The sequence below is a fragment of the Triticum dicoccoides genome, chromosome 2A (assembly GCF_002162155.2).
Source record: "Triticum dicoccoides isolate Atlit2015 ecotype Zavitan chromosome 2A, WEW_v2.0, whole genome shotgun sequence".
NCBI lineage: Eukaryota > Viridiplantae > Streptophyta > Magnoliopsida > Poales > Poaceae > Triticum > Triticum dicoccoides.
The window spans coordinates 550,001,302-550,017,915 of NC_041382.1; the positions used below are offsets into that span (position 1 = coordinate 550,001,302).

The following is a 16,614-nucleotide window of genomic DNA, read 5'->3' on the forward strand; positions in this document are numbered from 1 at the left end:
TACTCCATTAAGCCACGTCCCAAATAACGTGTTGATACTCATTGGAGGATTAACATTAAAAGCTATATGAATGGATCACCATAACAGTTTTGCAAGTGGACATTCGAGAAAGAGGTGTTTAATTGTCTCGTTTTGATCACAAAAACAACATCTAGATTGACCGACCCAACTCCTTTTCATCAGATTATCTTTGGTCAAGATGACTCCTTTGTGGACAAACCACATAAAGATCTTGATGCGGAGTGGAACTTTAATCTTCCATATGTGCAAAGACCTCGACAATGGCCCGGAATCAATTACGTCCAAATACATGGATTTGACAGAGAATACTCCATTCGTGGTTAACTTCCAACTAATTGTATCCGCCTGACCTGAAAGTTGAACATCCATCAACTTACGTACCAGGTGTAACCAAGCATTTGAACGTTCCCCTACAAGAGATCTCTTAAATTAGATATTAAGTGGTATTGAGTTTAATACTGTGGCGACATAATCTTCCTTACGTTGCACAATATTATATAGAGAGGGGTATTGTAAGGCCAGGGGCGTCTCCCCTAGCCATGTGTCCTCCCAGAACCTAGTAGAAGTACCACTACCGATTAGGAACTTCACCCGCTGGAAGAAAGTTACTTTTGTCTTCGTTAACCCTTTCCAAAAGGGTGAGTCTGTTGGTCTTGCATTCACCTGGGCCAAAGTCTTAGTATGTAGGTATTTATTCCGCAAGATTTGTACCCACATGCCTTTGGTCTCCGTCGATAATCTGTATAACCATTTGCTAAGTAAACATCTATTCTTTACCTCTAAATTCTCGATCCGTAACCCGCCCTGGTATTTGGGTCTACACATAATATCCCATCTATCCAGTCTATATTTCTTCTGGGCCTCATCGCTTTGTCAGAAGAAACGGGACCTGTAAAAGTCCAATCTTTTCCGTACCCCTACCAGTACTTCGAAGAAAGATAGGAGGAACATTGTCAAACTCGTCAAAACCGAGTTAATCAACACCAGCCTTCCTCCGTAAGACATGAGCTTGCCCTTCCAGCTGCTCAATTTTTTTTTCAAATCTATCTTCTATACATTTCCATTCTTTGTTCATTAACCGTCTATGGTGAATTGGGATCCCTAGATAACTAAACGGTAGGGATCCCATTTCACAACCAAATAAGCTTCTGTAATTATCTTGTTTTTCTTTAGCTCTCCCAAAGCAAAACAGTTCGCTTTTATTGAAATTGATTTTGAGCCCGGACAATTGCTCGAAAAGGTATAAAATAAGCTTCATATTCCTAGCTTTTGCAAGATCGTGTTCCATGAAAATAATAGTATCCTCCGCGTATTGTAAGATGGTGACGCCCCCTCTATAAGATGGGGAACGAGACCTCCTACTTGGCCACTCTCTTTAGCCCGACTAATAAGTATTGCCAACATATCTGCTATGATATTAAACAGCACAGGAGACATGGAGTCTCCCTGTCTTAGTCCCTTACGAGTCTGGAAATAATGGCCGGTGTCATCATTGACCTTTATCCCAACACTGCCTTTCTATATGAATGAATCCACTTGAGACCTCCAAGTATCATTGAATCCCTTCATACGCAAGGCGTGCTGTAGGAAGGGTCATTTGACCTTATCATACGCATTTTCAAAATCCACTTTGAAGACAAACCCATCGAGTTTCTTCGAGTGGATTCCGTGCAACGTTTCATATAGGACTACCACCCCTTCTAGGATTTGTCGTCCTGGCATGAAAGCAGTTTGAGTGGGTTGCACAACCGAATGTGCAACCCGTGTCAACCTATTCGTGCCAACTTTTGTAAAGATCTTAAAGCTTACATTGAGAAGACATATTGGTCTAAACTGCTCAATGCGACGGCTTCCACCTTCTTTGTCAACAACGTTATTGTTCCAAAATTGGGGTGGAACAAATTTAGGTGGCCTTCAAATAAATCATGGAACATAGGCATGAGATCACTCTTTATGATATGCCAACATCTTTGATAGAATTCGGCCGGGAACCCATCTGGCCCGGACGCTTTATTATGTTTCATTTGTGTTATGGCATCGAACACCTCTTTCTCAGTGAACGGTGTAGACAACACCTCATTCTCTTCTAAGTTGAGTTGTGGTATGTCCCCTGTCACATTCCCATCAAGAGAGACAAAACTTTCTTTGGGTGCTCTGAAAAGTTTCTTGTAATATTCGGAAATGTATAGTTTTAGATTCTCCTGTCCTACAATTGTACCCTCATCTTGTTCTAGTTGCATTATCTTTTTCTTCCTATGCTTCCCATTAGCAATCATGTGAAAGAATTGTGTATTATCGTCCCCTTGGGCGATTTTAGACACTTTTTCTCTAAGTGCCCATTTCATCTCCTCTTCTCTCATGACGGTTTGCAACTTCTTCTCGGTCTCATTCTTAATATCTCTCTCAGAACTATTAAGAATGATCGATTCTGCTTTCACATCAAGTTCATTAATAATTCTTATCAATCTTTCCTTTTCCACTTTATATAAACCACTTTGGTGTTTGGCCCAGCCTCTCAAAAACTGGCACAGATGTCTAGTTTTGTTTTGCCATCTCTCCACACTAGAAGACCCTCCCATGTCTATGGCCCATTTAGTCGCAATGAGCTCCATAAATCCTTCCGTCTCAAACCATCCCGGTTCGAAAGAGAAAGTATTTTTGTTTCCCACCTGGGTCGCTCCCCACAATCAACCAATAGTGGGGTGTGGTCAGAGATGGCCCTCTATAAGGCCTGAATCGTAACCAGTGGATATTTTTGTTCCCACTCGACACTAGAGAGAACCATGTCCAATTTCTCATAAGTAGGAACGGGTAAAGAATTGGCCCACGTGAATTTCCTACCAGTGAGGTCAATCTTCCTCAAATCGAGGCTTTCAATTATCATATTAAACATTAATGACTATCTCCCATCGAATTTGTCATTATTTTTTCCTCTTGTCTTCTAAGGATATTAAAATCTCCCCCAACCAAAATGGGCAACCGTTCATCCCCACAGATACGAACTAGATCCGTGAGGAATTCAGGTTTAAGCTCTAGCTGAGCCGCACCGTATACGGCTACCAAAGCCCATCGAAAACCGTCAATTTTCGACCTTACACGAAATTTGACAGAAAAATCACCGTGGACCACATTTAGCACTTCTAAAGATTCGCACTTCACCCCAAGTAGTATCCCTCTGGATCTCCCCCTTTTGGAAGTAGACAGTGCCAGTCAAATTCAACCCCCCAAAAATGGTGTTGAGAAACTAAGGAGTGAAATTATCTCTATCCGTCTCCATCAAAAACATAAAATCTAATTTTTGTACTACTGATGTATCGCTAAGGAATCTCCTTTTAGCCAAGTCCGCTAGACCTCTGCTATTCCAGAATATCCCTTTCATATTTCATCATGGAATTTTTTCTTTTGTTTGACTCTCGCACTCCGACGAACCGCCGATGTAGGATAAACCTTCCTCTTTCAGGTTTTTTTGGTTTATCCTTCATGTCCTCAACATGTTGAACATCAGTGACAGAAGTAGCCTCTGGCTGCAAAGGGGCCACATACCCCTCTGTAACCATATCCTCCTCCTCGGCGTCCAAGCCCTCCGTGGGGACTAAATCCTCACAGACTCTGAAGCCCATTTACTCCAAGATCATTGATATCTGCCTCATTCATAGGTTTTGCCACTGCTAGATGTCGTATTAAATCCACAGCTCTATCAGTCTCTAGGTCTAGCAAGTCATTAATTGATTTTGCGGTTTCTTTGTCATTACTACCAAGAGAAATCCTTAAGTTGTTGGCTTTATCAATAATATCATGTTCTGAAAAGTGAAGAACTGAACAACTTGTATTAACTGACATACCTGTATGAACTTCGATGTCTTGAAGCTTGGCGGCCCTCATGGAACGCCCCATCTGTATGTCATCTGCGTCCGGCTGATCCCGTATCCGATGGCTAAAGCGCCTGCCACCAGACGAATCTAATCACACGTGGCATGCATATAAAATTAGTCATGCTACTTGTGCTTCACATGCTCACTCTCTTGCCACTCGCCGATATATAGAGCACGTGAAGTAACGTCAGGTGGATAAGTAATTGGCCAATGCGCTTACTCCATTTTTTTGCTCCGTATGGGTGCTTCTTTATCGATCCGTCGATCAATCATTCAGCATGTACATATTATGGATGTATGGAAGAGAGTTAGTGAATGTCCATATGTTCTCATGATTTCATTAATTTTTTGCGTTTATCGTGTGGTGTAGAAAGAGGGTTTTTTGCGGAGTTAGAAAGAGGTTGTTGTGAGAGGCTTCGACTATGCTTTCATTGGTATTATAAAAAGTACATATATCCAGAGTGTGTGCAATTCTGATAGTTGTGACAGTTGTGACAGGCAATAAATACTAGAAACACAATGGAAGCAAATATTTACCTGACTTAATAGTTCCAAGTGTTTTTGTTTTATGAAGGCTTGCCATGAGTGTATTCGCCCTGCTACAATTAATTGTTTGGACTTCTTTAGAAGTCACTCTATTTGGTTAAGGCCTCACAACACAGGGAGAAAACTCTTGAATTGTTGAATATTTGTATAGTTTGAGACGGTTCTTCCCCTCGATGAGTAAGATCCATGGACTATACAAAGAGTGGAAGGTGGCGATGATAAAGTTGCAAGCCAACCTTATATACGTATTATATGTGGATATGACCCAAGAAAAGAATTACCTAGAATGTATAGTCGGGCAAGAGATAGGCTCAAGGTCTTTGTAAAAATTTAATAATTCTTTTTTTATTTTTTAATAATTCTAATCATGTGTGTGTTCCTTTAAGATGTTAATGTGTTGTACGTGATGCAAGGACATGCACTAAGGATATGATACTAGCCGCGAGGGTCCATGGGGTGCCATGTGATGCAACAACGCCTAGTTTTGCAACGTTGCAAACACTGGGATCCAGGAAGATGGGAATGCCATTTTGACAAGATGATTATGATTTAGAATGCAACTACGGAGTGAGAGGTACCACATGACACTCGTGATAAGCAATCCAAACTTGATGAAAACAAATTAAGCTTGTTTGAATCGTGCATGCTACTTGCAGAAACAACTACAAAGTGAGAGGTTTGAGATCAAAGTATGCAGCAGTGGAAGAGACAATATGAGAAGGGTGAAAATAATGTATGCTTATTATGTCTATAATAAGGGTTTGCAAGATATATAAATAAGGATATCTATACACACCTTAACCCGTGGTAGGTGGGCCAACATGAAAACATGAGACTAGGCTGGTGGAAACAATTACTAGCAAGCTAGTCAAGTGACGCGAGAAATATATAGCCATATCAGCTCCATTGAATGAGGATATAACATCAATCTATCCCGACTATGTAGTGGAATAGAGGAGGATGGTTGTATTTCCAGGTATGGTCCGGCACCGTGTGTGTTTTATGAGATGGAATATTATTTTAATGGATGTGGACGTCTTTATCAATAGTGCGATGCATGCGGTGACTTTGTCAAGCTTAAGGCTTTGTCACTCCGGTCTTCTTCTGTACGCTCTATTCGAGTGGGTGTTTGTGTGCGCGTTTATATTGTATTTGATTTTTTTAATCTATTTTGTGTTAGATGGAAAAAAGTTGTAAAAATAAGTGAAAACATCTCCAACTGCTAGCCCGGCATGACATGAAGCTGATGATATTCCAGGGCTGTTTGGCACCGCGTGTGCATAAAATCTGATCTACTCAACCAAGATATTGACATGGAAATGGAATCTGGGCTTTGATCCAAACTGACCCTTCCTCGCAGCTCTGTGTCATTGACAAAAAGAACGTCAACTCCAAAATACATGTTTGCAGTGATACTTTCCCACTCAAAAGACGCAGCACGAGAAATGCATTCCCTATTTGCATATAGACGTTCGGTTTTGAGAAGAACATTGAACACCTTAACAACGCATGCGTGTATGAAACAAGGTTGCTTTTTGATAAAATTTTAAAAAGGAAAGCTAGCTAAACACGCAGCCACGTAAGAGACAACGACGTCTCTTATATCTTATATAAAGTAGTTGGATGTATGTGTTCGTCCCTTTCATTGCCTCGTAGTGTACGTCGTGTTGTCGGGCTAAACATTCTTTCATATATCAACCACTCGGACTCGGTTCTCCAAATAATTTGACCTGAAATCTTAAAAATGCACGCGCGCTCGTTAGAGAGAATGAGCCGCCGCTCTGTCACTCTCATGCATACATGCATGTATTGTCTGCTAGTGCATGTGACTACTAGCATTAAATGCAGTTAGACTTGTCACATGTGACAAAAACAGATCCATGTCTATTTATTTTGGGTTTTTCAAATTTTTAAAAAGTCATATCTTTCAAACCATGCGTCGAAATTTAGATCCGTCTTCACTGTTGGATTCTCGTGACGAGATCTTTGAAACTAGATCCCACATGGATGTGTTTCGATGAAATTTTTTCGATGCCAACTTTCGTGCTATATGGTGCAACTAGTCTACTGTCCCGACCAACTACCTAGTAGTCGTTGTGCAACCCTCCTCCCTACTCGTGGATGCATAGTTTTTCACTGTTGGCGCACCCTACCCCCACCTCCCCTGCAAGGGATATGTGCAACTTAGTCTATTGTTCAAGCCAACTGCCTATTAGTCAATGTGCAACTTCCTACGCTCTCTATTTGTGGACCTGTATTTTCAGTTGGCGGGACCAACAAACAGAGTTGCACATAGTCTGCTAGGTAGTTGGCCAGGGGCAATATACGAAGTTGCACATCTCACAGGCAGGGACAGTTGAATGGTAAAAAGTTACATATAAACAGAGTGCTAAAGTTGCAAAACTCACTAGGGGGTGGTTTGGACTGTGTGCTAGCAGGAAAACTACTCATCCATGGGGTACGAGAGAAAGTTGCAAATCACAGTTAGACAGTTGGCTGTGGCTTACGAAGTTGCACATTCACTGTCAGGTTGTTGGCCGATGCAGCAAATAGTGAAGCACATCCACGGGTAAGGAAAAGTTGCAGATCAACTACTATGCAGTTGGCCTGGGTAACAGACGAAATTGCACATCTCATTGAAAAGAGTTAGTTTTACACCATCATTGAAATCTGCATGTTTACGGTATAGGAGAAAAGTTGCACATCCCTGTCAAGTAGTTGCACACCGACGGCTAGGCAGTTGCACAAAACAGGAAGAAAATTGCACTCATTTTTTCGTCAAAACATAGCGATGCAGGATCTAGTTTCGAAGAGCACGCCACGAGAGTTTCAAAAGTGAAAACGGATCTTAATTTCGACGCGCGGTTTGAAAGTTATGATTTTTTTTAAAACTGAAAACACAAATTAAATACGTTCACATCTGTTCACATTGATGCTTTACAAGTATTTATCCTCTTCACATATGTCCACATCTGTTACTTTTTTTAATATGAGTCAGAGAGACAAACATTTACCTTTTTTGGCCGGCCATCACGGAGTGCTAGTGGGCAGCCGGCCGCCGGCTAGACGCGTCCTTTATTTGAAGTCAACCTTTGTATCGGGTTACTATGTATATGATGTGTTTGTGCGCGTATGAATGTGCCATGTGTGCATGCGATTGCTACATGATGAAACTGAAGCCGGGAGCTTAAAATTTATGGCTGAGAGCACGGAATCAGATTAAAAGTGGGTGGTCATGGTTTATAGTAAAAACAATGGAACAAGAGGTGGTGGAGCCGGAGGCTGAAAATTATCGAGTTTCCTTACAGTGTGTGGATGCGTGTGAAAACATAAGCATCCTAACCAAATAAGATTGTCCTCACATTATCGATGCCATGCTACTGGTACATCATGCGGATGGATCGATAGTGATCCTTGTTCTAGATGATGAGGAGTGATGACATTCCCCATTATCAAGTTTGTAGGTGTAAATGATGACTTCGGGTTGTTTGATGTACATTTTTGTCAGACCTTTGTTGAATAATAATTTAACAAAAATGCATGTGTACATCTATTGATGTATAGGCCATGGATTTCAACCTCTTTTTCCGAGAAAACATCATCGATGCCACGATCAGCATCGACCGAAACGCCTCAGTCCACATACTCCCATCGATCGGGACGCGTAGTTCGATGATGACAATGATCCACCACAGTACCATATAACCATATAGTAGTACTATATGTTTCACGGCACTGACACGTGCAAGTGACCATAATTTAAAACCTAGGCCGGTGTGATCCCGCGTGACTAACGATGTCCCAGTTCCAACTACCCCGGCCGCCCGACCAGTCAGGAACACGATCGCGTCTAGCACCTGAATGCGCATACCCCGTCCCGTCGAACCAACCAACCAACCGGTTAATTTCAGCGTGTGTTTCCCGGACACCTGTGCAGGCAGGGCAAGTATCAACGTTGTGTTGTCAGTCGTCAGGCACTGGCGCGTACACGTGTGAGGCCGATCGCCCATATGCTACTCGTGCGTCCCACGTCCGCGGCCCGCGCACGCGCCGCTGGCCGGCCGGTGTATATATAGAGCGCGCAGTGTGCCCTCAACTCCCCAGCAGCACCAACCGAGACATCAATCCGGCCAACAGCAGAATTCCTCTGCAACGACGGCCTCGAAATCCGAACTCATCATCCATCATGGCTTTGGATGGCAGGGCCTTGCCTCAGCCGGCGGCTGCCTGCGTTCCCGCCGTCCAGGCGGCGAGGCCGTGGGCGGAGGACAGCGGTGCTAATTCGTCTACGGAGGGGAGGGAAAGGGGCATACTGCAGAGGAGCGCCGTGGAGGTGGAGGTGGATGTGCGGCTGCTGTGGGACGACGAGGGGAGGATGAAGCGGGAGCTGGTCGCCTGGGCCAAGGCCGTGGCGTCCATGGCCATCAGGGAGTCGATGCGGTGCTAAGGTGCACGCGCGCAGCAGAGGAAATGAAGCCATGGAGGAACCATGGATTTTTTTCTTTTTTTTGAGGGAATGGATCGATGTTTTTCTTCTTCTGCTTCGTGCACGCACCCAAGGCATCGAGCGGTGGCCGCTAGGCTACATTTTGTTTCCTCTGAATCCTTTGTTCACGGAGCGATCGTTCTAGGTGATCGATCAGTCCGGATGTGAATGTTTTTGCAAATGACGGAGGATTACTTATAGATGTTTTCCATGATCTCGTGGTGTTTTCTGTTGAAGTCTACCATTGTATCTGTAAAAGCGTCTCTAGCCGATCTTTAAAAAAAATCAACTCCATACCTGAAAAAAAGGGAAACCTTTAACTCCTCAAAAGAAATCTTAAAACCTTAAAATGGCACGCGCACCATCTAACAAAAACGGGCGGCCGCGTCCTGGCTGCACGATCGCGCCACGGATCGCGCCCGCGTGGGCCAGGTGTCACCTGGTCGGGATTGGCCCCGCCTGCGGTCGTGGGTGGTTGTCCCCATCCGGACGTGGGGGAGGCCCACGTGCAAGCGATAGAAGCGGGAGGAGAGAGGGTCGTGAGCGGCGGTTTCGAAATTGGTGCCTGAAATCCCTCGCGTCGGTGATCTCTCCCCATACAGAGTTTAGTCTTCATCCTCACCAGGCCTCTCCACCGAACGGGTCGCGATACGGGGGAGGGGCGACGGAGTCCTCAAGTCGTCGGCGGGCTTGCGGGTGGCTCTCTGCGGAGGGAATCGCTGGTGCTCGTTGGCGTCGGGGGTATGCTCTGCTTCTCCTTGCTTCTCCTTCCTCTCTATGTCTCGGTGGGACGTGGATGTGCAGGACTGTGAGGGGGATGCTTCCTAGGGTTCGAATGGCGCGAACTGCTCCCATTTATGGTCAATGTAGCACATCTCTCCCTCTGATGCGGTTGAGCCTTTTCTCTGGTAGCACGCCCCCAACGGTGGTCGGGATCTATGGCACAGAGGTGTAGTTGGGTAGGGCACGAGTACTCGTTTCCCTACGGTGTTCGATAGCTAGCAGGGGATGCACGTCCACGGCGCCAGTTGTGCGATTTTAGGGTGATGGAAAGTGTTTGTTCGTTGTCCATGTTGTTGCTATTAAGGGGCAGGGGCTTGAGATTTGTTCATGATTTCTCCTAGTCTTCCTCCAAGTTCTATTTCCTTTATTGTTAGATGTGCGCAACGTTGTGTGCAATGCAATGGCTGATTGAACTTATTGTATAGAGATTTTTCATTAGTTGCACAAAATTCTACCCAGTTGGCTGCATCCATATAGTAGTCGGTTGTCCATATGTTCTGCAGTTGCACCAGTTGTCTTGCTCAGTTGACTTACTGTTTGTACTAGTTAGGTGTCCACACGCTGTTCAGTTGACTACATCACTATACTAGTTGGCTGTCCATATGTTCTACACTTGCACTAGTTGTCTTGCTTAGTTGGTTTCCTGTTTTGCACTAGGTTGGCTATCTAAATATTGTTCAGTTGCACAAGTTGCCTGCTTAGTTGGCTGCATCAATATACTAGTTGGCTATCCACATGTCCTGCATTTTTGCACTAGTTGTCATGCTTAGGTTGCTTCCCGTTTTGTACTAGGTTGGCTGTCTATATGCTGTTGAGTTGCACAAGTTGCTCTTCTTCCGTGTTTGAGTTGCCCCCGTAGGTGCCCTACTGGTGCACTGATAACCCACAAGTATAGGGGATCAATTGTAGCCTCTTTCGATAAGTAAGAGTGTCGAACCCAATGAGGAGCTAAAGGTAGAACAAATATTCCCTCAAGTTCTATCGACCACCGATACAACTCTATGCACGCTTAACGTTTGCTTTACCTAGAACAAGTATGAAACTAGAAATAAATTGTAGGTGTTTTTGGATAGGTTTGCAAGATAATAAAGAGCACATAAATAAAAGCTAGGGGCTGTTTAGATAAAGAAGCAATAAAGTTAGTATAGCGAGTGTGGAAAAGTGGTGGTAGGAGTTGCGAAATTGCCCCTAAGCAATTGACTACTTTACTAGACCGATAGCAAGTTTTATGTGGGAGAGGCCGCTGCTAGCATGTCATCCCTGACTTGGAATTCTATGCACTTATGATTGGAACTATTAGCAAGCGTCCGCAACTACTAACATTCATTAAGGTAAAACCCAACCATAGCATTAAGATATATTGGGCCCCCTTCAATCCCGTATGCATCAATTTCTATGCTAGATTGAAGCTTCTGTCACTCTTTCCCTCCAATACATAGTCCTATCAACATACAACTAACCCTATGGTGTGATCCACGCGCGTGCTCATATGATGGGCACCAAAGGACAACAACATAACCATAAGCAAATTAAATCAATCATAGTAATTCACCAACCACCGATAGGACAATGAAAATCTACTTAGACATCATAGGATGACAACACATCATTGGATAATAATATGAAGCATAAAGCACCATGTTCAAGTAGAGGGTACAACGGGTTTCAGGAGAGTGGACCGCTGTAGATAGAGGGGGGGGGGGGGAAGGTGATGGAGATGTTGGTGAAGATGGCGGAGGTCTTGGTGTAGATTGCGGTGATGATGATGGCCCCCGGCAGCGTTCTGACGCCACCGGAAGCGAGAGGGGAGAGAGCCCCCCTTCTTCTTCTTCTTCCTTGACCTTCTCCCTAGATGGGAGAAGGGTTTCCCCTCTGGTCCATGGCCTCCATGAAGGCGGAGGGGAAAGAGCCCCTCCGAGATTGGATCTGTCTCTCTGTCTCTCTCTATTTCTGCGTTCTGGGATTCTGCCCTTTCACCGTTTCTTATATATCCAGAGATCCGTAACTCTGATTGGATTGAAACCTTCGCCCTGTTTTTCCCAAAAATTAGCTTTCTTGCGGCCAAAGAAGAGCAACAACCGCCTTACGGGGGGCCCACGAGGGTTAGGGGCGCGCCCCCCTACCTCGTGGCTCCCTCGGGCACCGCCTGGCGTTGATTTTCTTCCCATATTTTACATATATTCCAAAAATATTCTCCGTCCGTTTTTATCCCGTTTGGACTCCGTTTGATATGGATTTTTTGCGAAACAAAAAAACATGCAACAAACAGGAACTGGCACTGGGCACTGGATCAATATGTTGGTCCCAAAAAATAGTATAAAAAGTTGCCAAAAATATATGAAAGTTGTAGAATATTGGCATGGAACAATCAGAAATTATAGATACGACGGAGACGTATCGACATCCCCAAGCTTAAAATTCCTACTCGTCCTCGAGTATCTAAATGATAAAAAAGATATTTTTTGATGTGGAATGCTACCTAGCATAATCTTGATCATGTAATCTAATCATGGCATGAATATTAAGACACGAGTGATTCAAAACAATAGTCTATCATTTGACATTAAGACAATAATACTTCAAACATACTAACCAAGCAATTATGTCTTATCAAAATAACATAGTCAAAGAAAGCTCATCCCTACAAAATCATATAGTCTGGCTATGCTCCATCTTCACCACACAAAGCATTCAAATCATGCACAATCCCGATGACAAGCCGAGCAATTGATTCATACTTTTTAACGCGCTTCAGCCTTTTCAACCCTCATGCAATACATGAGCGTAAGCCATGGACATAGCACTATGGGTGGAATGGAATATGATGATGGAGGTTTGTGTGAGAAGACAAAAAAGGAGAAAGTCTCATATCGACGCGGCTAATCAACGGGCTATGGAGATGCCCATCAATTGATGTCAATGTGAGGAGTAGGGATTGCCATGCAACGGATGCACTAAGAGCTATAAGTGTATGAAAGCTCAAACTGGAAACTAAGTGGGTGTGCATCCAACTTGCTTGCTCATGAAGACCTCGGGCATTTGAGGAAGCCCATCATCGGAATATACAAGCCAAGTTCTATAATGAAAAATCCCACTAGTATATGAAAGTGATAACTCAAGAGACTGTCTATATGAAGAACATGGTGCTACTCTAAAGCACAAGTGTGGTAAAAGGATAGTAACATTGCCCCTTCTCTCTTTTTCTCTCATTTTTTCTTTTTTTTTCTTTTTTTGGTGGGCTTCCATCACCTCTTTTTTTTATTTGGGCTTCTTTGGCCTCTTTTATTTATTTTTAAAGTCCAGAGTCTCATCCTGACTTGTGGGGGAATCATAGTCTCCATCATCCTTTCATCACTAGGGCAAAATAATGATGATCATCACACTTTTATTTACTTACAACTCAATATTACAACTCGATGTCTAGAACAAAGTATGAGTCTATATGAATGCCTCAAGCGGTGTACCGAGATGTGCAATGATATAGCGTAGCAATGACATTAAAAAATGGACAAGCCATGAAAACGTCATGCTAGCTATCTTATGATCATGCAAAGCAATATGACAATAAATGCTCAAGTCATGTATATGATGATGATGGAAGTTGCATGGCAATATATCTCGGAATGGCTATGGAAATGCCATGATAGGTAGGTATGGTGGCTGTTTTGAGGAAGATATAAGGAGGTTTATGTGTGATAGAGCGTATCGTATCATGGGGTTTGGATGCACCGGCGAAGTTTGCACCAACTCTCGAGGTGAGAAAGGGCAATGCACGTTACCGAAGAGGCTAGCAATGATGGAAGGGTGAGGGTGCGTATAATCCATGGACTCACATTAGTCATAAAGAACTTATATACTTATTGCAAAAGTTTATTAGCCCTCGAAGCAAAGTACTACTACGCATGCCCCTACGGGGATAGATTGGTAGGAAAATACCATCGCTCGTCCCCGACCGACACTCATAAGGAAGACAATCAATAAATACCTGATGCTCCAACTTCATTACATAACGGTTCACCATACGTGCATGCTATGAGACTTGGAAACCTCAACACAAATATTTCTCAATTTCACAATTACTCAACTAGCACCACTCTAATATCACCACCTTTATATCGCAAAACTATTGCAAGGAATCAAACATATCATATTCAGTGATCTACCAGTTTTATGTAGGATTTTATGACTAATCATGTGAATGACCAATTCCTGTCATCTCTCTAAATAGATATAAGTGAAGCAAGAGAGTTTAATTCTTTCTACAAAAGATAAGCCCACACTCTAAGCAATAGAAGTGAAGCAAAAGAGCATTCTATAAATGGCGGTTTTCTATGTGAAGAGAAACAGGCAATCCAAACTTCAAATGATATAAGCGAAGCACATGAAGCATTCTATAAAGCCATACTCAAAAAAATTAAGTGAAGTGCAAAGAGCATTCTATAAATCAACCAAGGAATATTTCATACCAGCATGGTGCATAAAAGAAAAATGAAAACTAAATGCAAAAGACGCTCCAAGATTGCACATATCGCATGAACGAAACGAATGTGAAAACATACTTATACTTGTTGAAGAAAGATGGGATGCCTTCCGAGGCATCCCCAAGCTTAGACGCTTGAGTCTCCTTGAATATTTACTTGGGGTGACTTGGGCATCCCCAAGCTTGAGCTCTTTCCTCTCCTCCTTCTACTCACATCGAGACCTCCTCGATCTTCGAACACTTCATCCACACAAAACTCAACAGAAAACTCGGTAAGATCCGTTAGTGTAATAAAGCAAATCACTACTCTAAGTACTGTTGCAAACCAATTCATATTTTGTTTTTGCATTGTAGCTACTGTAATATAACTTTTACATGGCTCAATCCACTGATATAAATCGATAGTTTCATCAAAACAAGCAAACTATGCATCAAACACAGAATCTGTGTAAAACAGAACAGTCTGTAATAATATGAACATTCACCATACTTCTGGTACTCCAAAAATTCTAAAGAAATTAGGAAAAATAAATAATTTGTATACAAAGACAGTTCAAGAAGTTTCAGATCCGTTTGACGTTCCAGTAAAAAATGTAAAATCACGCACTATAGCCAAAGTTTCTGTCCTGCACCAAACAAACCAACAAGCAATCTAAAACATCCTAAAGGAAAACCTTGGCACATTATTTTTATTTTTAAACTTTATAAAAGCACACAACAGAAATAAATGACTCTCTAAAACTTCTGGGTTGTCTCCCTGGTAGCGCTTTCTTTAAAGCCATTAAGCTAGGCATATAGTGCTCAAGTAATGGATCCACCCGGATCCCAAGGTATATCAAAGCCAATTTTAATTAACAATGATTTGTAATTTAGTAGTGAGTACAAAGTAACATATATCATGTAATGACGAAGTCTAACTCTCTTCCTATGCATCGGCATGTCATAAAAGAACAATTCATGCACACAAATAAAGGCTAATGCAAAGTATAAAGAGTTTCTTGCAATTTTTTCGTGTTGGAAACATAAAGAGGCAGAGATGTATTTCCTCTCTCATAATAATTGCAAGTAGGAGCAGCAAGCACATGCATATTATATCTATCAAAATCATCATGTGTAATAGTAAGACGCAACCCATCAATATAATCCTTAATAAGGGTAAACTTCTCCGATATAGTGTAGTTGGGAGAATTCAAAAAGATAATAGGACTATCATGCGTGGGTGCAATAGCAACAATTTCATGTTTAACATAAGGAACTATAGCAAGTTCATCTCCATAAGCATAATTCATATTGGCATCTTGGCCACAAGCATAGCAAGGATCATCAAAAAGGGATATTTCAAGAGAATCAACGGGATCATAACAGTCACCATAGCAATCATCCTTCGGTAAGCACGAAGGGAAATTAAACAATGTACGAGTTTAAGAGTTACTCTCGTTAGAAGGTGGGCACGGGTGATCAATCTGCTCTTCCTCCTTTTGTTCTTCGCTCTCCTCCTCATCTCTTTTATCCAATGAGCTCACAATGTCATTAATTTCTTCTTCCATAGACTCCTGCAAAATATTAGTCTCTTCTTGGACAACGGAGACTTTCTCAATAAATTCATCAATATCATAATTGTATTTATAATTCTCATAGCAATATTTAAGGATAGCTAAATTTTCAGGTCTATAAACCGAATCATCAAAATCTTCAAACTCTTTAAACAAAGATTCTATTTCATAAGCACCCATAAAAGCAACAAATTCTTCTATTTGTTCCATATCATAATAATCATATATACCATTAGCATAAGAATCGAAGGTTTCATCATCATTAAATTCACATGAAAAGGGAAGGTGTGGAGCCTTCATCCTAGAGCAACAAGTATAATCATATCTCAAGCATATTTGCCGAGCATACCAATGCAACATATAAATTTGATCCCATAATAGTTTCCCTTTTTGAGTCAAGCGATAATCCCTAAAGTATTCACGTTGATCCAACGTTACTCCCATTATAAAGTTGAATGGGGTTTTCTCGGGATTATCAAAGTAGTACATAATATCTTTCACATAATGAGCATCGAGGGTTTTAGGAGGTTCCCCATCTCCATGAGTAGCAAGTAGACCTAATTTTTTCGTATTTCGTGTTCCATATCCATAACTAAAGATAGAGAACAACTTACAAACAGCAAATAAAAATTACTTAGTGATAAAGCAAACAAGCACACACGAGAATATTCACCCCACGCTATTGCTCCCCGGCAGCGGCGCCAGAAAAAGGTCTTGATAACCTACAAGTATAGGGAATCAATTGTAGCCTCTTTCGATAAGTAAGAGTGTCGAACCCAACAAGGAGATAAAGGTAGAACAAATACTCCCTCAAGTTCTATCGACCACCGAAACAACTCTACGCACGCTTAACGTTTGCTTTACCTAGAACAA

General features: G+C 42.3%; 1 protein-coding gene across 1 annotated transcript; it reads left to right on the forward strand.

The window, feature by feature from the left end:
• Positions 1 to 8,553: 8,553 nt before the first annotated feature.
• On the forward strand, positions 8,554 to 9,158 carry LOC119359558. Its single transcript, XM_037625703.1, has one exon. The coding sequence runs from the start codon at positions 8,626 to 8,628 to the stop codon at positions 8,884 to 8,886; it is 261 nt and encodes an 86-aa protein (XP_037481600.1). The 5' UTR covers positions 8,554 to 8,625; the 3' UTR covers positions 8,887 to 9,158.
• Positions 9,159 to 16,614: the final 7,456 nt, after the last annotated feature.

Excerpts from the sequence above, each read along its gene's own strand:
- LOC119359558 (XM_037625703.1), top strand. The coding sequence starts at position 8,626 with ATGGCTTTGGATGGCAGGGCCTTGCCTCAGCCGGCGGCTGCCTGCGTT.